Source organism: Oncorhynchus tshawytscha, linkage group LG14 (assembly GCF_018296145.1).
Source record: "Oncorhynchus tshawytscha isolate Ot180627B linkage group LG14, Otsh_v2.0, whole genome shotgun sequence".
Classification (NCBI taxonomy): Eukaryota; Metazoa; Chordata; class Actinopteri; order Salmoniformes; family Salmonidae; genus Oncorhynchus; species Oncorhynchus tshawytscha.
In genome coordinates, this window is record NC_056442.1 from 42,557,002 (window position 1) to 42,583,695 (window position 26,694).

At 42.1% G+C, this 26,694-nt stretch overlaps 2 protein-coding genes across 2 annotated transcripts in view; both read left to right on the top strand.

Annotated features, from left to right (window-relative positions):
- Positions 1–26,694, top strand: part of LOC112267238 (chloride channel protein 2) — a 464,010-nt gene that overhangs the window by 20,503 nt on the left and 416,813 nt on the right. The window lies entirely within an intron of this gene.
- LOC112267448 (chloride channel protein 2-like) overlaps positions 1–26,694 on the top strand; it is a 64,196-nt gene that overhangs the window by 15,936 nt on the left and 21,566 nt on the right. The window contains exons 11-19 of the mRNA XM_042296593.1: positions 22–99; positions 5,350–5,428; positions 6,313–6,438; positions 11,939–12,023; positions 15,160–15,261; positions 15,678–15,762; positions 17,262–17,417; positions 25,164–25,233; positions 25,363–25,473. Of these exons, the coding sequence (XP_042152527.1) occupies positions 22–99; positions 5,350–5,428; positions 6,313–6,438; positions 11,939–12,023; positions 15,160–15,261; positions 15,678–15,762; positions 17,262–17,417; positions 25,164–25,233; positions 25,363–25,473 (892 nt within the window). The remainder of the gene's footprint in view (positions 1–21; positions 100–5,349; positions 5,429–6,312; positions 6,439–11,938; positions 12,024–15,159; positions 15,262–15,677; positions 15,763–17,261; positions 17,418–25,163; positions 25,234–25,362; positions 25,474–26,694) is intronic.

The following is a 26,694-nucleotide window of genomic DNA, read 5'->3' on the forward strand; positions in this document are numbered from 1 at the left end:
TCATTCTTTCTTCCTCTCTAGAGTCCGTTTGTTCACATTGCCAGTCTTGGTGCTGCACTTCTCTGCAAGTTCATGTCTCTGTTTGGAGGAATCTATGAGGTAAACTACACCTGTACACACACGTTACCACATTGTTACCAATATGTTCTTAATAAGCTTTCAACCCTATACATGCCTCTGTCAGTATTTCACTTCCATACCCTAACCTCACAACTAAACCACAGTACATCTTATTACTATCGCTATAACTATTTATCATCTATTTGGATATAAGAGCAACGTCAACTCACCATCATTACGATCAGGAATATGACTTTCCCGAAGCGGATCCTCTGTTTTGCCCACCACCCAGGACAATGGATCGAATCCCAGCCGGCGAACCAAAACAACGATGCCGTAAAAGGTGCAGACGAAGCGGTCTTCTGGTCAGGCTCCGGTAACGGGCACATCAAGCACCGCTCCCGAGCATACTACTCGCCAATGTCCAGTCTCTTGACAACAAGGTAGATGAAATCCGAGCAAAAGTTGCATTCCAGAGAGACATAAGAGACTAACGTTCTTTGCTTCACGGAAACATGGTTCACTTGAGACACGCCATCGGAGTCAGTACAGCCACCTGGTTTCTTCACGCATTGTCGCCGACAGAAACAAGCATCTTTCTAGTAAGAAGAGGGGCGGGGGGGTATGCCTTATGATAATGAGATGTGGTGTGATCACAACAACATACAGGAACTCAAGTCCTTCTGTTCACCTGACTTAGAATTCCTCACAATCAAATGTCGACCACATTATCTACCAAGAGAATTCTCTTCGATTATAATCACAGTCGTGTATATTCCCCCCCAAGCAGACACATCGATGGCCCTGAACGAACTTAATTTGACTCTATGTAAACTGGAAACCACATATCCTGAGGCTGCATTCATTATAGCTGGGGATTTTAACAAGACTAATCTGAAAACAAGACTCCCTAAATTCTATCAGCATATCGATTGTGCAACCAGGGCTGGTAAAATCCTGGATCAATGTTATTCTAACTTCCGCAATGCATATAAGGCCCTCCCCCACCCTCCTTTCGGAAAAGCTGACCATGATTCCATTTTGTAGCTTCCAGATAGAAACTAAAACAGGAAGCTCCCGTGCTCAGGTCTGTTCAACGCTGGTTCGACCAATCTGATTCCACGCTTCAAGATTGCTTCGACCACGTGGACTGGGATATGTTCCGCATTGCGTCAAACAACAACATTGACGAATACGCTGATGCGGTGAGCGAGTTTACTAGCAAGTGCATCGGCTCAGACATAAGAGGTATGTGGCAGGGTCTACAGTCAATCACGGATTACAAAAAGAAAACCAGCCCTTTGAGGACCAGGATGTCTAGCTCCCAGACAGACTAAACAACTTCATTGCTCGCTTTGAGGACAATTCAGTGCCACTGACACGGCCCGCTACCAAAACCTGCGGACCCTGCTTCACTGCAGCCGACGTGAGTACAACATTTAAACGTATTAACCCTCGCAGGGCTGCAGGCCTAAACGGCATCCCCAGCCGCGTCCTCAGAGCATGCGCAGACCAGCTGGCTGGTGTGTTTACGGACACACTCAATCAATCCTTATCCCAGTCTGCTGTTCCCACTTATCCCAGTCTGCTGTTCAGAAGGGCCACCATTGTTCTTGTTCCCAAGAAAGCTAAGGTAACTGAGCTAAATGACTACCGCCCCGTAGCACTCACTTTCGTCATCATGAAGTGCTTTGAGAGACTAGTCAAGGACCATATCACCTCCACCCTACCTGGCACCCTAAACCCACTTCAATTTGCATACCGCCCCAATAGGTCCACAGACGACGCAATCGCAACCACACTGCACACTGCCCTAACCCATCTAGACAAGAGGAATACCTATGTGAGAATGCTGTTCTGACGGGCCACCCCCAGGTGGTGAGGGTAGGTAACAACATCTCCACCCCGCTCATCCTCAACACTGGGGCCCTCAAGGGTGCGTTCTCAGCCCTCTCTTATACTCCCTGTTCACCCACGATTGCATGGCCATGCACGCCTCCAACTCAATCATCAAGTTTGCAGCCTACAGGGAGGAGGTGAGGGAAATAAACATATCCAGGTGTTAGAATGGCCAAGTCAAAGTCCAGACCTGAATCCAATCGAGAATCTGTGGAAAGAATTGAAAACTGCTGTTCACAAATGCTCTCCATCCAACCTCACTGAGCTCGAGCTGTTTTGCAAGGAGGAATGGGAAAAAATATCAGTCTCTCGATGTGCAAAACTGATAGAGACATACACAAGCGACTTACAGCTGTAATCGCAGCAAAAGGTGGTGCTACAAAGTATTAACTTAAGGGGGCTGAATAATTTTGCACGCCCAATTTTTCAGTTTTTGATTTGTTAAAAAAGTTTGAAATATCCAATAAATGTCGTTCCACTTCATGATTGTGTCCCACTTGTAGATTCTTCACAAAAAAATACAGTTTTATATCTTTATGTTTGAAGCCTGAAATGTGGCAAAAGGTCGCAAAGTTCAAGGGGGCTGAATACTTTCGCAAGGCACTGTATGTATCACTAGCCACTTTAAACTATGCCACTTTTATATGTTTACATACCCTACATTACTCATCTCATATGTATATACTGTACTCGATACCATCTACTGCATCTTGCCTATGCCGTTCTGTACCATCACTCATTCATATATTTTTATGTACATATTCTTCATTCCTTTACACTTGTGTGTATAAGGTAGTTGTTTTGAAATTGTTAGGTTAGGTTACTCGTTGGTTATTACTGCATTGTTGGAACTAGAAGCACAAGCATTTCGCTACACTCATATTAACATCTGCTAACCATGTGTATGTGACAAATACATTTTGATTCGATTTGATGTTGCAGCCACTGATCGTGCAGTCAAACAAACTCCACTGTAATCGAGATGCTTAAATCCATAACTCACCTAACAGACTCCTCTCTCCCTAATGACAGAACTGTACTGTAGGTTAGTTGTGTGGTGTTTGTTTGAAGGGCTGGGGTGCGGGGGGAATCTTTGGAATCTTTGAGCCAAACCCCCAAGTCCCCTCAAGAGTTGACCACTGCTTTGCTGCATACTGTACGTTTGTCTGTCTATCCGTCCGTCTGTCCATCCGTCTCCCCTTAAAACTTCTTAGGGCTGAGATCCCGCTATCGGGATCGATATGAAAACAGCCAGTGTAAGTGCAGGGGGTGCCAAATTAAAAACAACAGAAATCCCATCACTAAAATTACTCAAACATACAAGTATTTCACACCATTTTAAAGATACACTTCTTGTTAATACCACCACAGTGTCCGATTTCAAATGGGCTTTACGGCGAAAGCACCACAAACAATTATTTTAGGTCAGAGCCAAGTCACAGAAAAACACAGCCATTTTTCCAGCCAAAGAGAGGAGTCACAAAAATCAGAAATAGAGATAGAATTAATCACTAACCTTTGATGATTTTCATCAGATGACACTCATAGGACTTCATGTTACACAATACATGTATGTTTTGTTCGATAAAGTTCATATTAAAAAAATCTCAGTATACATTGGCGCGTTATGTTCAGTAGTTCCAAAAACATCTGGTGATTTTGCAGAGAGCCACATCAATTTACAGAAATACTCATAATAAATGTTGATGAAAATACAAGTGTTATACATGGAACTTTAGATACACTTCTCCCTAATGCAACCGTTGTGTCAGATTTCAAAAAAAGCTTTACGGAAAAAGCAGACCATGCAATTATCTGAGTACGGCGCTCAGAGCCCAAACAAGCCAAAAAGATATCCGCCATATTGTGCAGTCAACAGAAGTCAGAAATAGAAATAACATTATAAATATTCACTTACTTTTGATGATCTTCATCAGAATGCACTCCCAGGAATCCCAGTTCCACAATAAATGTTTGTTTTGTTCGATAATGTCCATAATTTATGTCCAAATAGCTCCTTTTGTTAGCGCGTTTGGTAAACAAATCCAAACTCACGAAGTGCGTTCACTATGAGCCAAAGTCAAAAGGTTCCGTTACAGTCCGTAGAAACATGTTAAACGAAGTATTAGAATCAATCTTTAGGATGTTTTTAACATAAATCTACAATGATGTTCCAACCGGAGAATTCCTTTGTCTGTAGAAATGCAATGGAACAGAGCTCGCTCTCACGTGAACGAGCGTCACGAGCTCAAGGCATTCTGGCAGACCTCTGACTCATTCCCCTCTCATTTCCCCCCACTTCACAGTAGAAGCATCAAGCAAGGTTCTAAAGACTGTTGACATCTAGTGGAAGCCTTAGGAAGTGCAACATGTATCTTCAATAGGGAATGAGTTGAAAAACGACCAACCTCAGATTTCCCACTTCCTGGTTGGATTTTTTCTCAGGTTTTTGCCTGTCATATGAGTTTTAGAAACTGAGTGTTTTCTATCAAAATATACTAATAATATGCAAATATATTGAAAACTGGGACTGAGTAGCAGGTAGTTTACTCTGGGCACCTCTTGGCACCTTATTCATCCAAGCTACTCAATACTGCCCCCAGACATAAGAAGTTAATATTTTCCTTCTCTCCCTCGGCTCCCTTTCGATTCTCTCCTTCCCTCATCCTTTCTCTCTTCCCCCCTCCTCTCTGTGTTGTATCTGTACTGTATATGAATATGCCTCATTTTATGGCTTTTGTTTGCGATTCCACATGAATTACTCTTCCATCCATGCATTTCTTCATTCAAATATTACCTACAAAGTAATCATGTTTAGGAATTAACACTTTAGCGCTCTTGCAAAGCTAAAGAAATATAAATGCTTGCTTACCCTATTTGTCCTGGTAGCTGGAGAAGAATTCTTCATATTTCCTTGTGACAGGAAAACTGAGGTGCGTTGGAGAGCACAATGTTTTAACTGTTCCTGCCAACCTGTTGGTGTGAAATTGTATATTCCATGGTGAAATGCATTATCCCAATTTTCCCCTGTCACAACAGCTGTGACAGGGATATGTTGGGCTATACTTGCTGCTGTGCATGCTAATTGCTAACAGGCATTACTGAGGCCTGCCCTAGGGGAGGTCAGTGGGCTGACTTGTTTATTTAAATCCAGTTGATATTGCTCTTCGTCCTGTTGACTATTTTGTAAATAATGTAGTAGCCTACTTTTCGTGCTTATTTATTCCCCATTTTTGCTCATAAAAGCCCTGACCTTGTGCAGAAAAAATTTAGCATCATTGTCTGCCTCCTTCCACACTACTAGGCCTACATCCATCCTGACAACAGCCTACCTCGCAGGCTGTGTGTGTGTGTGTCTGTAAACGTAAACACACCTCTCCCTCTCCCTAGAATGAGTCGAGGAACATTGAGCTGTTATCAGTTGCCTGTGCTGTGGGGGTGAGCTGTGTTTTCGCTGCCCCTATAGGAGGTGAGTGGCACCAACATAACACTCACTGACTGATACACTGGCTGGGTCGGAGAAGGTTTACTTCTTCCCCCCTGTTAGCAGTTGATGTTACTCTTCAATAACACAGACCCCTTAAGCAAATCAGGGGGAGAAAAATGGGTTTATTCAAAGAGGACAGATCATAGATGTTATGCTGAGGTAGATGTTCATTCTCCCCTGACCTCATTGATTCTCTCCACAGAACAAAGGGACCGGATGTAGTTTTAGAACCCAGCCCTAGCCTGTGTTTGACCAATTAGAAATCCTTGCAATAAAACTGGGCCAATGGCCAAATAACAAGTATACTATTTCAGGCTCAATGCCTAGAAAAATTCCTCCCATTTCTCTGACCCATCGATCAATAATTCCCTATTACAGAAAAAACACTATTTCCATGGTCCTCTCTTGACTTTTAGTCCTCTTGACTTTTAGTCCTCTTGACCTTTAGTCCTCTTCGTTGTGTATTTATCTTGGAAATAGTCTTACACCCGTCACTCCCCTGATTGGGGCATAGTTACTAATAATCTTCCTGTGTGTTTCTAAGTAATGTGTGTGTGTGTGTGTGTGTGTGTGTGTGTGTGTGTGTGTGTGTGTGTGTGTGTGTGTGTGTGTGTGTGTTTGTGTGCCTATGCGTGTGTGTGATAGGTTTGCTGTTCAGTATTGAGTGTATTTATCTTGGAAATAGTCTTACACCCGTCACTCCCCTGATTGGGGCATAGTTACTAATAATCTTCCTGTGTGTTTCTAAGTAATGTGTGTGTGTGTGTGTGTGTGTGTGTGTGTGTGTGTGTGTGTGTGTGTGTGTGTGTGTGTGTGTGTGTGTGTGTGTGTGTGTGTTTGTGTGTGCCTATGCGTGTGTGTGATAGGTTTGCTGTTCAGTATTGAGGCAATGTCTACTTTCTTCACTGTGAGGAACTACTGGAGAGGGTTCTTCGCTGCTACCGTCACTGCCTTCATGTACAGAGTTCTGGCCGTGTGGAACAGAGACGAGGGTAAGACATGTGTACCCAGCAAACTGTGAGCATTCCCAGACCATTAACTTATGTTATAGTTCGGGTTTTATTGAACATTAGGATGAGAACATCCTAAAAACATTCCAATAATGTTTTTGATAACCAAATGTTGTTTTTAAGGTGTTTTAAATGTATTATACTTGGAATTTTCTCATAACGTTCACTAAAATGTTGTGTACAACATCTGTAACAACCACCGCAGAACATTCCCCAAACATTCTCATTAGGTTTCCAGGTAATGTAATAACACAATGTACAAGTACTTTTAAAACATACTGACACAACAAAATGTGAGAGTAATATAAATGGCTCTGAGAATATATTACGTGAACGTTTCTGCTAATGTTGATGAAGATGTTATCAAAAACATGCAAAACAACAAGCAGGGAATATTCCCACTATGCTTTCATGAAGTTACAGTGTGACATTATGACATGATTATTCCAATAATGTTCCCTAAACATTCTTCAGCAATCATCTGCATTCAATTAAATTAGTTCGGAGAAAACATCACTGGAATATTTCACTAACATTAATGGATATCCGAGACACCTATCCAGGCATGGGATCTTAATGGGACCAGTTTCTCACAGCAGGAAAATAATCTTGCAGCAACAGGAAATGTGAATTAATAAGTGGATTATGATTCATGGACATTTTTGTATGGGTTGATACATTTTTCATTAGGGAAAATCAAGTCTGACGTTTTAAAGAAGAAACTTTAGAATCATTTTTCAACCTACAATATTCTTTCCAAAATATTCAGTTAATGTTAAGGGAGACATTACTACTAACACCTATAACAGCAAACTTCTTGCAAGACTCTTATAAAATGATTCTGTAAGGTTATGACATGATGATCCAGAATTGTTCTAAAAACAAACTTCAACGATAATGGAAGTATTTCTCAAAGCATTGCCACAATGTTCTGCAGTGCATTCGTAAAGTATTCAGACCCCTTGACTTTTTACACATTTTGTTACGTTACAGCCTTTAAAAAAATCATCATCAATCTACTGTACACACAAATACCCATAATGACAAAAACAAAACCCCGTTTTTAGACATTTTTGCAAATGTATTACAAATAAAAAACAGAAATATTACATTTACATAAGTATTCAGACCCGTTACTCAGTAGTTAAGGCAGTGATTAAGCCTTAAGTCTTCTTGGGTATGACGCTACAAGGTTGGCACACCTGTATTTGGGGAGTCGCTGCACAGCTATTTTCGATCCGTTTCAAGTCTGGGCTCTGGCTTGGCCACTCAGAGACTTGTCCCAAAGCCAGTCCTGCATTGTCCTGGCTGTGTGCTTAGGGTTTTTTGTCCTGTTGGAAGGTGAACCTTCACCCCAGTCTGAGGTCCTGAGTGCACTGGAGCAGGTTTTCATCAATGATCTCTCTGTAATTTGCTCTGTTCATCTTTCCCTCGATCCTGACTAGTCTCCCAGTTCCTGCAGCTGAAAAACATCTCCACAGCATGATGCTGCCACCACCATTCTTCACTGTCGGGATGGTGCCAGGTTTCCTCCAGACGTGACGCTTGGCATTAAGGCCAAAGAGTTCAATCTTGGTTTCATCAGACCAGAGAATCTTGTTTCTCATGGTCTAAGTCTTTCAGTGACTTTTGGCAAACTCCAAGCGGGCTGTCATGTGCCTTTTACTAAGGAGTGGCTTCCGTCTGGCCACTCTACCATAGAGGCCTGATTGGTTGAGTGCTGCAGAGATGGTTGTCCTTCTGGAAGTTTCTCCCATCTCCACAGAGGAACTCTGGAGATCTGTCATAGTGACCATCGGGTTCTTGGTCACCTCCCTAACCAAGGCACATTATATTGATGTATAATGTAAAATTATTATATGAAGTTGCAAAACTTTTAAAGAAATGGCATTTCAATCTTCGTAAATCATTCTATTTTATTAGGATATTATCCAAAGAATGTTAATCAATTCACATTTTATTTGTCACATGCGCCAAATAAAACATGTGTAGTCTTTACCGTGAAATGTTTGCTTAAGATCCCTTTCCCAACAATGCAGAGTTAAAAAGTAAGAACATTTGCAGATAAGACTGTTAAATATTAACACAATAAATAACAATAACTTGGCAATAAACAAGGAGTACCAGTACTGAGTGAATGTACAAGGATACGCGGTAGTTGACGTAATATGTACATGTAGGAAGGAGTAAAAGTGACTAGGCAATCAGGATAGATAATAAACAAGGCAACAATAAACATGACTTCCCCCATGAATGATGCCGTGCCCCCCTTGGGTCAATAAGTGTAAATCATGGAGCTCTATGGCAAGACGCATTATTCACCATCAGTTTTGTCCAAAATCAGGCCAGTAGTTTCTGAGATATCTCGTGTGACTAACTTACAGGGGCTTACTATAGCGCACCCCCCCTGGGCTAATTAGTGTAATATTGTGAATGCAGGATCTCTATGGCAAGATGCATCATTCACCAAAGTTTCGTCAGTATCGGGTCAGTGGTGTCTGAGATATAGGGTGGTTTAGCTAGACTCATATCCCTGAGCCTGCGTGCCAAATGTCATCATTCTGAGTCAAATAGATCAAGAGATGTGCCCGTTATAGCACCACCATGAATGTTCTTGCATAAGTTGAGTCTTGACAATATTTGCAACATGTGTACCAAATTTAATTATAATACGAATATCCTTGACTGATGTATATGGAAGTTGATAGGCTTTTGAGATTAATGGCCTTTGAATGTTTTGGTAAGTACTGGAGAGCTCTTCTTTGTCTACACCCATTCAGCATCGTTCACACCCTCTTAATCTTTAGCTCCACCAATCTCTTTAAGGGTTGATCCAAGCTTTCTGTCCTAACAACAGCAGTCAACCATCCAAGTTAACTGGGTAACAGTTGTTGTAGTGAAATTCTATTAAAATGGGCACTTGCACAGTGGAGTCTTTTGTTAAGAGATGTAGCTGGCTAGCTAAACATTGAACCATAGTCACAACTCATGATGTTACTACCATGCATGAATCTGCAGGTAGCTAACCAACCAGGTTAGCTAGCTAACATTAGGCTATAACAAGCAAAGCAAATGGCTCTGAGATATGACTAATAAGGTCATACGGGTAACGTTAGCTAGCTAGCTAACAGTACACTTTTAACTTGAAATGAAAATACTTTATGTCAAAATTAGAAACGTGTAATATCTGAAAATTTAGCTAGCTAGACTTTCTTACCTGTCTGAAATCGGAGTTGATAGCCAGAGCGAATTTACTGGCTACGTCTATCAACAGTTGTCGCAGTGACATTCTATTGAAATGGATACTTGCATAGTGGAGTCTTTTGTTAAGACATGTAACGTTAACACACCCCATTCCGTACAAATGTACGCAACCGCAACATTCAAACGAGGCTACAAAGAAAACAAATGATATTATAGCGACTGTATTGACGTCAAAATCGGGGGTGTGAACTAGGTTTCTATTCAAGCGTTGATCGACATGGTAATGGCTCTATAGTATTGGAGAAAAGTTGAAAAAACTGACCCTCCGTTACATCTTGACGTGTCATGTCGTAATGTACAGCACGCATAAAGCAACTATTTATGTCTTACAATCTCTCTCCACCAGGTGTAGCAATTCTATCATCCTTTAAAAACAAGAAATGGACAGTGACGGGGTAAGGGGGGATACCTAGTAATTTTTTCCGGCATCATTGCATGCGATCATCATTATCAAAGCCGCTGTTTACTTCTAAGATCACTTTAGCACCGCCCTAAAAACCCGATTAAAATTCGACACAAACCTTCAAATAGGTATGTAATGACACATTATATAAACTATTTATAGTGTTTTATTTACATTTTAGAGGCGATAAGGTGATAAGTTGGACAGATCGAGTGAAAAAAAGCAATTTTCTCACACGACATCTCTCCTTCTCACTATCACGCATTAGTTTTGCTTCCCCACTCGCCATTTTTAAAAAGACCCGACGGGGCTCATTGCCTGCTTGAATTATGCAGAAACGGGAAGCGTTTAAGTCATGTAATTGATTTTGTTGGAAAGGGGAGAAATTGTGCTTTACAATGGTATTGACATTACAGTTGATCTGGAAGTATTACATTTTTGGGGCGCTAAAATAAGGGCAATTGTACAGACCAAGGCGGTGTGCGAGTTTACGTTAGCTAGCTAGCTAGCCAAACAATGAACCATAATCCCAACTCATGATGTTACTACCCTGCATGAATCTGCAGGTAGCTAACCAACCAGGATCAATGTTAGCTAGCTAACATTAGGCTATAACTAGCCAAGCTAATGCCTCTGAGATACGAATAATAAGATCATACGCTTAACATTAGCTAGCTAGCTAACAGTACACTTTAACTTGAAATGAAAATTACTTTGTCAAAATTAGAACATGTAATATCTGAAAATGTAGCTAGCTAGAATATCTTACCCGTATGCATCATGGTTGGATGCTTCTGCCTGTCACGGGTGCCATTGTTGCCTATAGTTTGAAGATGAAATCCGGAGACAGGTGTTTTCTCCATCTCCTTAGCTATCATACGCTAATTCCACTGATTTCAAAACTCGGTCCTCCAGAAAGTGGAGAGCAACACTTATGCAGCTCTACTAAGCAATATATATATTTTTAGAAGCCGTGTTAGACAAGATTACCTACACATACTGACCAGCTCAAATAGACAAAATGTGTGCTATATGGCAGACCAATCCGAACTCATCTCTCGGCATGTCCAGCCCACTCATTATCTCAGCAATCATGGCTAGCGGGAAAGTTACTTGCTTTTTCTGTGGCTAAACCAACAAAGCTCTGTGGCGAAAACACATTTTGATATAAAAAATAATAATAGTTCAAATGGCTCTCGTGTGAAGTAGTGACCCGCAACATACGCCTAGTTTCCTGAAACGGGTCACATATCTTTTGTGATGTCCCCACAATGTTCCCACCAGACTGTTACCACAACCTAATGAAACATTCTGGAAACCTTTAAAGAACAGACTATATGTGTTCTGGTAACATCCTTGCATTGTCAGGCTAATGTTTTATACAAACATTGTATAATCATCAGCACAACTGGACAGTCTGTGTTATGAGAACATTTGCCACAACATAACAACTGTTCTGGTAACTTTCATAGAACTAATTTTGGTTCGCTGTGTATACTGTATATTGCCTTAATAAAACATTGAGGTAAGGTCTGTACTGTATATAGCCCAGTGTTTCCCAAGCTCAGACCTCGGGACCCCAAGGGGTGCACATTTAGTTTTTTGACCTAGCACTACACAGCTGATTCAAATAATCAAAGCTTGATGATTAGTTGATTATTTGAATCAGCTGTGTAGTGCTGGGGCAAAAACGAAAACGTGCACCCAGGGGGGCCCCAGGACTGAGTTTGGGAAACACTGATATAGCCCTTTAAAAACATTTTGATAACGATTAATCACTCTATTTCTCTCTCTCTATCCCTCTCTCCTACACAGTGACCATCACAGCTCTGTTGCCAACCAATTTCCGTCAGGACTTCCCCTTTGACCTCCAGGAGCTCCCAGCCTTCGCTGTCCTTGGGTGAGTCTAAGTTGTCCTCAATTAGCCAGTAAGCTCTTTGTTGCCTCTGTTAACCTGTGTGCTCTTTGTTGCCTCTGTTAGCCAGTGTGCTCTTTGTTGCCTCTGTTAGCCAGTGTGCTCTTTGTTGCCTCTGTTAGCCAGTGAGCTCTTTGTTGCCTCTGTTAGCCAGTGTGCTCTTTGTTGCCTCTGTTAGCCAGTGTGCTCTTCGTTGCCTCTGTTAGCCAGTGTGCTCTTTGTTGCCTCTGTTAGCCAGTGTGCTCTTTGTTGCCTCTGTTAGCCAGTGTGCTCTTTGTTGCCTCTGTTAGCCAGTGAGCTCTTTGTTGCCTCTGTTAGCCAGTGTGCTCTTCGTTGCCTCTGTTAGCCAGTGTGCTCTTTGTTGCCTCTGTTAGCCAGTGAGCTCTTTGTTGCCTCTGTTAGCCAGTGAGCTCTTTGTTGCCTCTGTTAGCCAGTGAGCTCTTTGTTGCCTCTGTTAACCTGTGTGCTCTTTGTTGCCTCTGTTAGCCAGTGTGCTCTTTGTTGCCTCTGTTAGCCAGTGTGCTCTTTGTTGCCTCTGTTAGCCAGTGTGCTCTTTGTTGCCTCTGTTAGCCAGTGTGCTCTTTGTTGCCTCTGTTAGCCAGTGTGCTCTTTGTTGCCTCTGTTAGCCAGTGTGCTCTTTGTTGCCTCTGTTAGCCAGTGAGCCCCCTGTTGCCTCTGTTAGCCAGTGAGCCCCCTGTTGCCTCTGTTAGCCAGTGAGCCCCCTGTTGCCTCTGTTAGCCAGTGAGCTCTTTGTTGCCTCTGTTAGCCAGTGAAATCTTTGTTGCCTCTGTTAGCCAGTGAAAGCTGGTGTGAGTGTATAGGAGGATAGCCTCCTAATGTTAATCACCTAACATGGATAATTCAGCCAGTGAGGTGGTGCTTTTAGGACGTCTTATTTTAGCTTGCTGTTACCGTAATAGAGTAGCCTCCAGGCTTACCACAGAACTGAATAGGACCAGAGCCCCCTCTCTTTCTCTCTCTATTTCCATCTCAGATGAAAGAAGAGCCCTGTGCTTAACTGTGTGGGCTCCCAAAGAGAAGAAAATCCCTATCTTTTTTTCTCCTCTTTCCTTCTTGTCTGGAGGATGTCCTCCTACTCAGCATCTGAGGAGTGGAGCTTTGACTCACAATCAAACAAAACAGCAGTCTTATCACACTTCTGTCTGTACTGGGTCTGAAGTTCAAATGTATGCAGATGATACAGTGATATATGTGCATGCAAAGAGCAAGCAACAAGCTGCACAAGAACTCACTACTGTAATGGTCCAGGTTACAAAGTGGCTCAGTGACTCGTGTTAGCATCTCAATGTTTGTATGTTCTTCACAAAGAGGGCAACAGACGCTACTGAGCCAGATGTCTATGTGTCATTGGAGAAGCTCCAGGTGGTATCTGATTTTAAGTACCTTGGCATCATACTTGATTCCAACCTCTCCTTTAAAAAGCATGTGAAAAAGGTCATTCAGATAACCAAATTCAACCTAGCTAATTTCCGATTTATATGAAATTGTTTGACTACAGAGCCACGGTCATTTTTGTTTGTTTAGTGCTCTTCATTAATTAAAGAACATGTATTCATATCACGCTGCGCCTTGGTCTCCTCACTATGACGAATGTGACACTTGTCCTATGTTGCTCTGCGTGTGCTCACTGCTCAATGATTGTCTATATTGTAATTGTTTTTAATAACCTGCCCAGGGACTGCGGTTGAAAATTAGGCGGCTGGTTAAAACCGGCACTTCTACTGAAACGTTGATTAATGTGCACTGTCCCTGTAAAAATAAAATAAACTCAAAGTAGGTCCGTGATTCAGTCAACTCTGACAGAGAGGGAGTGAAATATCATCTATTCAGCATTTATTCAGGAGTATTTGAAATATTGAATTATTCAGGAACATGAATTTATGAGCATTCATATACAGTAATTGGCTGTAACTGAGGGGGAACTTTGAGCTGGGTGATATGAACAAAATCCATATTGTGATAAATGTAACTATTTGCTTTAACAGTAAATACAACGACAAACAACAAAGTGAACGTTTTTGGGGCAGGGCTGTAGACATGTTTTTTCCAGTGTCAAGTAGGACAACTGAGATGGTAGCCTATGGTTAAAGTCAGCTATTTCATCTAACATATGAATGCATGATTGATATTTTGATGTGTAACCTGATTTCTTTTTGGCTATATAACCATGTAGGTTAATTGATTAATCTATCAGTAAATATAGGTTAATGTTCTAAAACAACTTTCCAGTTTGATGTCGGCCATTTCTATTCACTGAAAATGTCGTGTTCTGCTCTGCGAGCGCATCAAAACCATACTACGGCCTACACTGATCAATGGTCATACAGTGCATTCAGAAAGTATTCAGACCCCTTTCCAAATCATGTCCAGTCAATTGAATTTACCACAAATGGACTCCAATCAAGTTGTAGAAACATCTCAAGGATGATCAATGGAAACAGGATGCACCTGAGCTCAATTTCAAGTCTCCTAGCAAAGGGTCTGAATACTTCTGAAAATAAAGTATGTTTTTATTTTTATACATTTGCAAAAATGTCTAAAAACCTGTTTTTGCCTTATCATTATGGGCTATTGTGTGTAGATTGATGAGGATAATTTTTTATTTTATCAATTTTAAAATGTGGAAAAAGTCAAGGGGTCTTGATACTTTCCGAATGCACTGTATACTTGTACATCTCTCTCTCTCCTCGCATAATGGGGTGAGGGAACGAAAGTCTCCCACAGCAGCCGACAGCGAAACGGGACAGGCAGATCAACACAATGCAGGAATCAACACAATGTATAGGCTATTACTATTGACCAAATAATGATTTTAGAACAATCTACTGGAACGTTGTGTAGCAAAGTCACTGAACATGCGGGTGTCAGTAATTTTCAGTTCATCGTCCCAGCTCTAGGCTCTGCTACCACTTGGTTCTGGTGGCTGGAGAAACTCTGCCTCTCTGTCTCTCTGTAACTTCCACTAAGTGGACACATACTTGGGTACTTACTTAAAACACAAGCTTATATAAACAGGTCTCTCTCTCTTTCTACACCTGTCTTTTTCTCCTTTTAATCTCGCCCTCCCCACTCCTTCCTTCCCCCTCTTCTCTTGCCACAGTATTGCCAGTGGTCTTGGCGGGGCGTTGTTTGTCTGCCTGAACAGACAGATAGTCCAGTTAATCAGGAACCAGAAGACCATCAAAAAGTTTCTCATGAAGAAGTAAGTCATCAACATCAGACAGTGGCCCCTACTGGGTCCTAGAGAGAGTACCTGTATCCCGGTGTGTCTCTCTCCTCTCTCCTCTCTCCTCTCTCTCTCTCTCCCCTCCCTCTCAACCTCCCTCTCTCTACTCCACCTCTCACCCTCCCTATTTGCTCTCTCTCTCTCTCTCTCTCTCTCTCTCTCTCTCTCTCTCTCTCCTCCCTCTCACCCTGCCTCCTTCTCTCTCCTCTCACCCTCCCTCCCTTCTCTTCTCTCATCCTCCTCTCTCTCTCTCTCCTCTCCCTCTCACCCTCTCTTTTTTCCCCTCCCTCCCTCCCTCCCTCCCTCCCTCCCTCCCTCCCTCCCTCCCTCCCTCCCTCCCTCCCTCCCTCCCTCCCTCCCTCCCTCCCTCCCTCCTCTTCTCTCCCTCTCAGGCGTCTGCTGTACCCAGCCCTGGTCACTCTGCTTGTGTCTACGCTAACGTTTCCCCCTGGCTTCGGACAGTTCATGGCAGCCAAGGTTAGTTTAGTTCCACCCTTCCAAACCATGGCCAGTGGGTTTTTGTGGATAACACAGGTGAAATCAGAGGAGAGTTGATAGTTAGAAACACAGATAAGTACTGGTGTGTGTGTGTGTGTGTGTGTGTGTGTGTGTGTGTGTGTGTGTGTGTGTGTGTGTGCGTGCGTGCGTATGCGGCTTCATTGCAAGTGTTTGATGAGAGCAGTGTCATTTGGCTTCAATTATATGAGGAGAGAGAGCGAGAGAGGATGGAGGTGTGTGTGTCTGTCTACACGTGTGTGCGCTTGTAGAGATGGTTTAGGGGTGACTAATGTATATGCCTCTCTGATTAAATTCCTCTCATCTGTGTAATTAAAGCAATTAACAGCAGAAAATGCAGCGGATCCTCCGGCCTAACACACACATACACACAATCACACATTTACATAGAGGCACAGTCTCTCCCCACATCTCATTTTTTTCTTCCTATGTCTTCCTGCCCCCCCCCTTCCCCTCTCTCTGTAATGTGAGGGGGAGTGAAACTCTTGGTAGTTCTGCTGTTGATTCTAGGGATGTGACAAATAGATTTAGATTCTTAACGTTTAAACTGCCATTTTTATTTTTGCTTAAACAATAAAAAATCATAAAGATTAGAAGAAATTCGTTTTTTAAAATTACAATTCCATGTACAGATAAATAGTTAAGCAGTTAGATTAAACAACTCCTTTGTAAGATACATTTTTTGAAACATGTATGGAAACAGGGGAATTAACACTCCTCAGTTAGCAGGCTCAAGCAAGCTAAAACCCACATGGTAGCAAAAACTAACTAGCAGAAATTGTTAAAAGTTAGAAATGATTTAAACACTTTGCTGGAGGCTACTATTTAATAGTTAACAAAAAAATCATGTATGTCTTATAAAATATATTCACCCCACCCAGTATTGTAATCAAACCAGAAGGCATAGTCCTTGGCTCAGACAGTATAGTAGTGTGGGCTCAGGAGCATCTCATTAGGGTGCAAGATCTTGAGAATCAGCTGTACATGTGATGGAAGAATGCACTGTGCATGCAGAGGGTTGCAATTCCATTGAATTGGGGAAAGTTTAACCAAAATATGACACAAGACCTAGAATTGCCTTGTGTATCCCACAATAAATTCACTGTCACAAGCTAATGTGTTTGATGAATTTAAGCAAAATTCCCCAAATTCCCATGGAAAAATTCCAGAAATTTACCAGAAAGTGTATGACCCTTTGCAACCCTATCCCCTAGCACCTACTCCATGGCACTTCATGTAGATTGGGATAGCACTAATGTAATAGCTTCTCCTTGCCCTCTGAAAGGAATAATTCTTGCTGTGTTGCTTATACCTATCCAATCATATCTTACATATCTGCTTCAATGCTTTGGGTAGGAGCTTGGGACCAATATGGGATATATAAAACATTACATAAATGCCTGCTGACTTTAGGCCTCCATCTGTCTGATATGATGTCACTTCCTGTTTCCCCCATGCAGCTGACCCAGATGGAGTCCCTGGAGACGTTGCTAGACAACCAGACGTGGTCTAAGCAGGGCATACCCGAGGAGTTTGACAGCAACAGCCACTCCCAGGCCTGGAAACACCCCCAGGTCAACGTCTTCGTCACCCTCACCCTCTTTGTCGTCATGAAGGTAGGCACACAGGAGCCTAACCTTTCTCCTGTTAGTGGTCTTGAAGGAAAGGAGTTAAAGAAACAATTTGACCATCCAAAACTGCTTAAAAGTCCTGTCCTGTCCTCTTGTCCCATCCCTCTCTCCTCTGTCCTAAAATCAGACACCTTTACCTTCACTCCTCTGATGGTGCTGTCCCATCCCAACCCCTCTGTTCTTCCAATGTCACTTCCAAGGTTGACACAGCCAATTTTTTATTTTTTTGTGTGTGTGTGTGTGTGTGAAAGCAGCGTAGGGTGTAGAGTTACTGACATAGATCCATTAGATCACATTGGCAGCTGGCATTAATTACTGCTAACTAGACAGTAATTTCTATGGAATCAAATCCAATTTTATTGGTCACATACACGTGTTTATCCAGTGTTATTGCGAGTGTAGCGAAATGCTTGTGCTTCTAGTTCCGATAGTACAGCAATATTTAGCAAGTAATATCGAACAATTTCACAACAAATACCTAATACACACAAATCTGAGTAAAGGAATGGAATAAGAATATAAAAATATATGGATGAGCAATTTCAGAGCAGTGTAGGCTAAGATACAGTAGATAGTATAGAATACAGTATATACATATGAGTTGAGTTATGAAAAATATATACATTTTATTATAGTGGCATTATTAAAGTGACTAGTGTTCCATTTATTAAAGTGGCCAATGATTTCAAGTCATGCTAGTGATGGCTATTTAACAGTCTGATGGCCTTGAGATAGAAGCTGTTTTTCAGTCTCTCGGTCCCAGCTTTGATGCACCTGTACTTACCTCACCTTCTGGATGGTAGCGGGGTGAACAGGCAGTGGCTCGGGTGGTTGTTGTCCTTGAGGATATTTTTGGCCTTCCTGTGACATCTGGTGTCCTGGCGGGCAGGTAGTTTGCCCCCTGTGATGCGTTGTGCAGACCGCACCACCCTCTCGAGAGCCCTGCAGTTGTGGGCGGTGCAGTTGCCGTACCAGGTGGTGATACAGCATGCAGGATGCTCTCAATTGTGCTTCTGTAAAAGTTTTAGGTGACAGGCTTAATTTCTTCAGCCTCCTGAGGTTGAAGAGGCGCTGTTGCGCCTTCTTAACCACACTCTCTGTGTGGGTGGTCCATTTCAGTTTGTCAGTGGTATGTACGCTGAGTAACCTAAAGCGTTCCACCTTCTCCACTGCTGTCCCGTCGATGTGGATAGGGGGGTGCTCCCCCGCTGTTTCGTGAAGAATAAGGCTTGCTCTGAAGGATCAGCGTTGTTTGCTACCTAGGAAGTTCAGGATCCAATTGCACAGGGCTGGATTCAGACCCAGGGCCTCAAGCTTAATGATGAGCTTGGAGAGTACTATGGTGTTGAATGCTGAGCTATAGTCAATGAACAGTATTCTTACATAGGTATTCCTTTTGTCCAGATGGGATAGGGCAGTGTGCAGTGTGATGGTGATTGCATCGTCTGTGGACCTATTGGGGCGGTAAGCAAATTGAAGTGGGTCTAGGGTGTCAGGTGAGGTGAAGGTGATATGATCCTTGACTAGTCTCTCAAAGCACTTCATGATGACTGGAGTGAGGGCCTACGGGATAATAGTTCAATTATCTTTGCATTCTTGGGTACAGGAACAATGCTGGCCATTTTGAAGCATGTGGGTACGGCAGATTGGCATAGGGAGAAATTGAATATTTCCGTAAACGCACCAGCAAGCTGGTCTGTGCATGCTCTGAGGACGTGGTTAGGGATGCCGTCTAGACCGGCAGCCTTGCGAGAGTTAACACATTTAAATGTCTTACTCACGTCGGCCACAGAGAAGGAGCGCAAACAGTCCTTGGTAGCTGGCTTCGTCGGTGGCACTGTGTTGTCCTCAAAGCAGACAAAGAACGTGTTTAGCTTGTCGGGAAGCAAGACGTCGGTGTCCGTGATGTGGCTGGTTTTCCTTTTGTAGTCCGTGATTGTCTATAGACCCTGCCTCATACTTCTCTTGTCTGAGCCATTGAATTGCGACTCCACTTTGTCTCAATACTGACATTTTGCCTGTTTTATTACATTGCGGAGGGAATGACTACTTAGTTAGTATACGGCCATATTCCCCGTCACCTTGCCATGGTTAAATGTGGTGGTTCGTGCTTTCAGTTTTGCGCGAATGCTGCCATCTATCCACGGTTTCTGGTTAGGGTAGCTTTTGATAGTCACAGTGGGTACAAGATATTCTCTAAACTTTTTGATAAACTCAGTAACCGTCTCAGTGTACACGTCCATATTAGTCTCAGAAGCTACCCGGAACATATCCCAGTCCGCGTGATCAAAACAAACTTGAAGCGTGGATTCCGCTTGGTCAGACCAGCGTTGAATAGTTATCACAAAGTTTCTGCTTATAGGAAGGGAGGAGAATTTTTATTTTTTATTTTTTATTTCACCTTTATTTAACCAGGTAGGCTAATTGAGAACAAGTACTCATTTGCAACTGCAACCTGGCCAAGATAAAGCAAAGCAGTTTGACACATACAACAACACAGAGTTACACTTGGAATAAACAAACATACAGTCAATAATACAGTAGAAAAAGTATATATACAGCATGTGCAAATGAGGTAGGATAAGGGAGGTAAAGCAATAAATAGGCCATGGTGGCGAAGTAATTACATTATACCAATTAACCACTGGAATGGTAGAATGTGCAGAAGATGAATGTGTAAGTGGAGATACTGGGGTGCAAAGGAGAAAGATAAATAAATAAGTTGGATGGGCTATTTACAGATTGGCAATGTACAGGTGCAGTGATCTGCGAGCTGCTTTGACATCTGGTGCTTAAAGCTAGTGAGGGAGGTATGAGTCTCCAGCTTCAGTGATTTTTGCAGTTCGTTCCAGTCATTGGCAGCAGAGAACTGGAAGGAAAGGCGGCCAAAGGAAGAATTTGCTTTGGGGGTGACCAGTGAGATATACCTGCTGGAGCAGGAAAATGGAGTCGTGGTCTGATTTGCTGAAAGGAGGGTGGGGGAGGGCATTGTATGAATGACGGAAGTTAGAGCAACAATGGTCCCGTGTTTTTTCAGCGCGAGTGCTACAGTCGATATGCCAATATAATTTAGGTAGTATCGGCTTGAGGGGGGATATACATGGCTGTGACAATAACCGAAGAGAATTCTCTAGGGAGATAATAAGGTCGGCATTTGATTGTGAGGTATTCTAGGTCAGTTGAACAAAAGGAATTGAGTTCCTGTATGTTATTACAATTACAACATGAGTCGTTAATCATGAAATATACACCCCCGTGCTTCTTCTTCCTGGAGAGATGTTAATTCCTTTCAGCACGATGCACTGAGAGTCATGTTTCCGTGAAACAGTGTATGTTACAATCCCTGATGTCTCTCTGGAAAGCAACCCTTGCCCTGATCTCGTCAACTTTGTTATCTAGGGACTGAACATTAGCGAGTAATATACTTGAAAGAAGTGGGCGGTGTGCGCACCTCCTAAGTCTCACTAGAAGACTGCTCTGAATCTCCTCCGGGGGCATTGTTTTTGGTCGGCCTCTTGAATCAGTTCCAATGCCCTGGCTGGTGCGAACCAAGGATCCGCTTCGGGAAAGTCGTATACCTGGTCGTAATGCTGGTGAGTTACCACTGCTCTGATATCCAATAGTTCTTCCCGGCTGTATGTAATAACACGTACCATTTTCTGGGCTAACAATGTAAGAAATAATACATTAAAAAAGCAAAATACTTACACTATTCCAAAACTAAACTGCATAGGATATTTCCTGACACATCCCCTACATGTGATAAATGTCAGGCTACGCAGGGTACACTACTCCACTGCTTTGCCCTATGCTCTAGCTTGCATGGTTATTGGTGTGGAATTTTTGGGATCCTCTCTGAAGTTTTGTAGACAATAGATCCAGACCCGCTTCTGATAATCCTGGGAGTATCTGAGTCCCTAAACGGATTAACCAACCCCCAAAAACAACTAATCTCGTACGGTCTCATCTCTGCAAAAAAACTAATCTTGTTGTTTTGGAAAAGGAGGGAAGCGCCCTCTACCAAATTATGGCTCAGTGAACTGGCAAACACTGTACACTTAGAAAGAATTCGATATATTCTGAACAATAAATGATCAACATTTGATCAAATCTGGCAGCCTTTCCTCTCCTACTTGGACGAGTCGGCGCTGTGAATTTGTACTTATTAACGCACTCTCAATTGTAATATTTTAATCTACCTTTGGGCAGCATGTGCTGGCCCTGCCACCCGAGCAGTTGGGAGGGGGGGGTGTATCTTCCCTCTTTCTTTCTACGTGTCCTTGTTTTGTATGTCGTGTTTTGTATTATTTGTTCTGCACCCAGAACTCTGGGTCTTGTTGTTCCTGTATGCTCTTTTATGTTTAGATAAGAATTGTATACCTGTCATGTATACCTATACACCATTCTTGTGTGTGTTTAATAAAAATATTTGAAACAAAAAAGCAAAATACTGCAAAGTTACCTAAGGACGTATGGACATTGTTTGTGCATAGAGTGGAATAACTACAGTGCAGTAGCAGCATATACTTTAATTATAATTCTATCTACATAGTGGAGTTAGGTGACATACCTATTGCATTGGTCCGTATAAGACTAAAGTGGGCTGGTTTTGAGATAGGTGGTCCGAGACTTAATGTTGAATCCTCACTGCAGCGGATCCCTCTCCCCTGTGCACCGCCTTCTCCCACCTTCCATTGGAGGCCCCTTTCAGGTAAAGGGCGACCTGAATCTGGACCTCTCGTCCGTGGCATCCCGGGTTGCGGGGTTCTTTCTAATGGCTCCTACACACAAAGAATGAACATTTAGTTACATTTCAATTGCACCAGGTCTTACGCAACGAGTTTAAAAAATGTACTGAAAAGTAACACATTTAATAATAACAAAAGTTACTGTGAAGCATAGTCTTTAGAAACAAGCCTTTGAAACAGGCCTTATCCCCTGCACCAGGCCAGGTTGTGGCAATGACAAGCATGTTTGACAGAATGCAATGTAGCATCTTCCACACTGTTAAATTCAGGTCCTTGACACCCTTTACTACTGTTTCCTTTAGTTAAAGACCACCAGTTGTAAACATAGCCTAGCTAGACACTGGTAGTTACAAACATCTATGTCCACAATTTTAGCCAGTCAATAAGAGATTCTATGCAGCTACAAAAATACACAACATACATATATTAGTAGAGCGATTTCCCATTTTGAAACGGTTTTCAGTTGGCTAGATGGACAGTGTGATGCATTTACCATGAATGCTAGCTATCTACGTTAGCTTTGAAAGCATGCTATGTTGACTAGCCTAGCTAATGCTAAAGCTTAGTCGCTTACCTTTCGACCGAAGATTACTTTTATGGACTGGATGAGGCAACAAGGTTTTTCATCCTTGAGGCCATCTCGGAAAAACATCCGATATCAATAATTTTTCTGCCTTTGTCTTTCATGAACGACCCTATAATTCAATATCTAGATATAGTTCTCTTTCGGGCCTGACATCATTAATAGTATTATTTATTAATAGCATTCTAGCTACATTATTAATAGCATTCTAGCTACATTATTAATAGCATTCTAGCTACATTATTAATAGCATTCTAGCTACATTATTAGGAGAGCTATGGCTGGATAAAGCTACCTCTTTTCATTTATTTCAGCTTTATTTAACCAGGTAGGCCAGTTCCAATCTATGGCCGGCTTGATGAGAGAAAGAGAGCTACGTGCATGACATTTCTTTCCGGAGAAAGCACAATCATGTGATCAGGTCTAATGAGGTTGCACAGTGAAAGAAGAAGAAGGCTGGCCCAGGCCTACCAAGCGTTTCCCAATTAGGTTGAAGGGTGGGCCCAATGGCTCAGTGCAAATTCCACACACATGAACACACATCAGACAGAGAAAAAAAACTAATGATGTGGTGCACATATCTGCAAATACAGTTGAAGTCGCAAGTTTAAATACACCTTAGCCAAATACATTTAAACTCAGTTTTTCACAACTCCTGACATTTATCATAGTACAAATTCCCTGTCTTATGTCAGTTAGGATCACCACTTTATTTTAAGAATGTGAAATATCAGAATAATAGTAGAGAGAATTATTTATTTCAGCTTTTATTGCTTTTATGTCAGAAGTTTACATTCACTCAATTAGTATTTGGTAGCATTACCTTTAAATTGTTTAACTTGGGTCAAATGTTTCGGGTAGATTTCCACAAGCTTCCAACAATAAGTTGGGTGAATTTTGGTCCATTCCTCATGACAGAGCTGGTCTAACTGAGTCAGGTTTGTTGGCCTCCTTGCTCGCACACGCTTTTTCAGTTCTGCCCACAATTTTTCTATAGGATTGAGGTCAGGGCTTTGTGATGGCCACTCTAATAGCTTGACTTTGTTGTTGTTAGCCATTTTGCCACAACTTAGGAGGTATGCTTGGGTCATTGTCCATTTGGATGACCCATTTGCAACCAAGCTATAACTTCCTGACTGATGTCTTGAGATGTTGCTTCAATATATCCACATAATGTTCCTAACTCATGATGCCATCTATTTTGTGAAGTGCACCAGTCCCTCCTGCAGCAAAGCACCCCCACGACATGATGCTGCCACCCCTGTGCTTGACGGTTGGGATGGTGTTCTTCGGCTTGCAAGCATCCCCCTTTTTCCTCCAAACATAACGATGGTCATTATGGCCAAACAGTTCTATTTTTGTTTCATTAGACCAGAGGACTGATGACCAGAGGACCAGAGGACATTTCTCCAAAAAGTATGATCTTTGTCCCCATGTGCAGTTGCAAACCGTAGTCTGGCTTTTTTATGGTGGTTTTGGAGCAATGGCTTCTTCTTTGCTGAGTGGCCTTTCAGGTTATGTTGATATAGGACTCGTTTTACTGTGGATATAGGTACTTCTGTACCGGTTTCCTCCAGCATCTTCACAGGGTCCTTTGCTGTTGTTCTGGGATTGATTTGCACTTTTCGCAACAAAGTATGTTCATCTCTAGCTGAGAGAACGAGTCTCCTTCCTGAGCGGTATGATGGCTGCGCGGTCCCATGGTGTTTATATTTGCGTACTATTATTTGTACAGATGAACGTTTGGAAATTGCTTCCAAGGATGAACCAGGCTTGTGGAGGTCTACAAAAACAAATTCTGAGGTCTTGGTTGATTTCTTTTGATTTTCCCATGATGTCAAGCAAAGAGGCACTGAGTTTGAAGGTAGGCCTTGAAATACATCCACAGGTACACCTCCAATTGACTCAAATTGTGTCAATTAGCCTATCAGAAGCTTCTAAATCCATGACATAATTTTCTGGAATTTTCCAAGCTGTTCAAAGGCACTGTCAACTTAGTGTATGTAAACTTCTGACCCACTGGAATTGTGATACAGTGAATTATAAGTGAAATAATCAGTCTGTAAACAATTCTTGGAAAAATTACTTGTGTCATGCACAAAGTAGATGTCCTAACCGACTTGACAAAACTATAGTTTGTTAACTAGAAATTTGTGGAGTGGTTGAAAAACAAGTTTTGATGACTCCAACCTAAGTGTATGTAAACTTCCGACTTCAACTGTATGTGACACCGTAAGTGATTTTCGGGGACCACTTTTGACGCATGTGCGCTATTTTCAGAAAAACTGTCAAAAAAGTATCCAAAACTTCTGGTAGCATCTTTAAATTAAATATTGTCCTGTTCCCTAATTGAAATGCCACACTGTTCCCTGTGTGACTCCCTGTGTCTGTCTGTCTCAGTTCTGGATGTCTGCTCTGGCCATGACCATGCCTGTGCCCTGTGGAGCCTTCATGCCTGTCTTCGTCATTGGTAAGAGGTGTGTGCGAATGTGTGTGTTTCAACAATAATGTAAACCCTGTGGATCATGCTATTCAGTCTTGTGAGTGTCTGTGTACCAATATGTTACTCTCTCATTAACAATGTGTGTGTGTGTTCTAGGGGCAGCGTTTGGCCGTCTGGTCGGGGAGAGCATGGCCGCCTGGTTCCCTGATGGCGTCCACTCTGATGGCACCATCTACCCCATAGAGCCAGGAGTGTACGCAGCCGTAGGTGAGTTACTGTAGAAATATACACACAAAGACTAAGTTTGGTACAGATAGACAAGATTATCAATACCTATTTAAGACTAGACACAACTAGGCACCATTATTGTAACAATTAGGTAGTGCAAAGACAGATAAAGCAAGAAAGCCCTTTATGTCACAGACAAAAACAATATGAGTGAACATCAGCACCCATTAGACACAAACACAGATGACATCAACCCCAACACTGAACAACAGCATAATCAGCACAACAGTCAACAACAACGCTAACAGAATCTCTCATAGCACCAACGTTAAAGGAAAATTCCACCCAAAAACGATCTTTTGGTATTTGTTTCATTAGTCAATTGTTGACATAGTTCCAAATGTTTTGCTTGCCAGCAATCAAGTTTTCAAGATATGTAACTTTCAATGTACAGAAATCAAATTGCATCATACGTGGATGATTTCTGTGTTTTGAAAGTTTCAAATCTTGAAAGCTTGATTACTGACAAGCAAAACATTTGGGACTATGTCAACAATTGACTAATGAAACAAATACCAAAAGATCGTTTTTGGGTGGAATTTTCCTTTAACGTTGGTGCTATGAGTGATTCTGTTAGCGTTGTTGTTGACTGTTGTGCTGATTATGCTGTTGTTCAGTGTTGGGGTTGATGTCATCTGTGTTTGTGTCTAATGGGTGCTGATGTTCACTCACCTCAGCTTTCTGTCTCTCTCTGATGAGCCTTCTTTCATCTCAGCATGGCTAGATTTGCTCTCTCTTTCTCTCAGTTGCTCTCTCTCCCTTTTTCTCACTCTCTCTCTCTTTCTCTCAGTTGCTCTCTCTCCCTTTTTCTCACTCTCTCGCTCTCTTGCTCTCTCACGCCCTCTCTCCTCCCTCCTAATAAAGTTAGGAATAATCAACCTTACCTCCCTCCCCTCTATCTCTGCACCCAACCTCCCACCCACTCTCTCAACTCCTTATTTTTTCTCATTTTATCCACTCATCTCTTTTTCGCTTCAATAACGGTTCCTAAATTTAAAAAAATGTGTGAGGTACAATGTAATCTCAATCCAACGCCTGTCTCTACCTACCATCTCCTTCCCTCCTCTCTCATCCCTCCCTCCTCACTTTGTTGCTCCAGTATTATTGATGAAGGCTCAGTATAGAGTTGAGTTGAAGAGAAGTATGATTACACTGATATTGGTTTTACTACTTTAGTCATGTCAATGGACAGTAACCTGT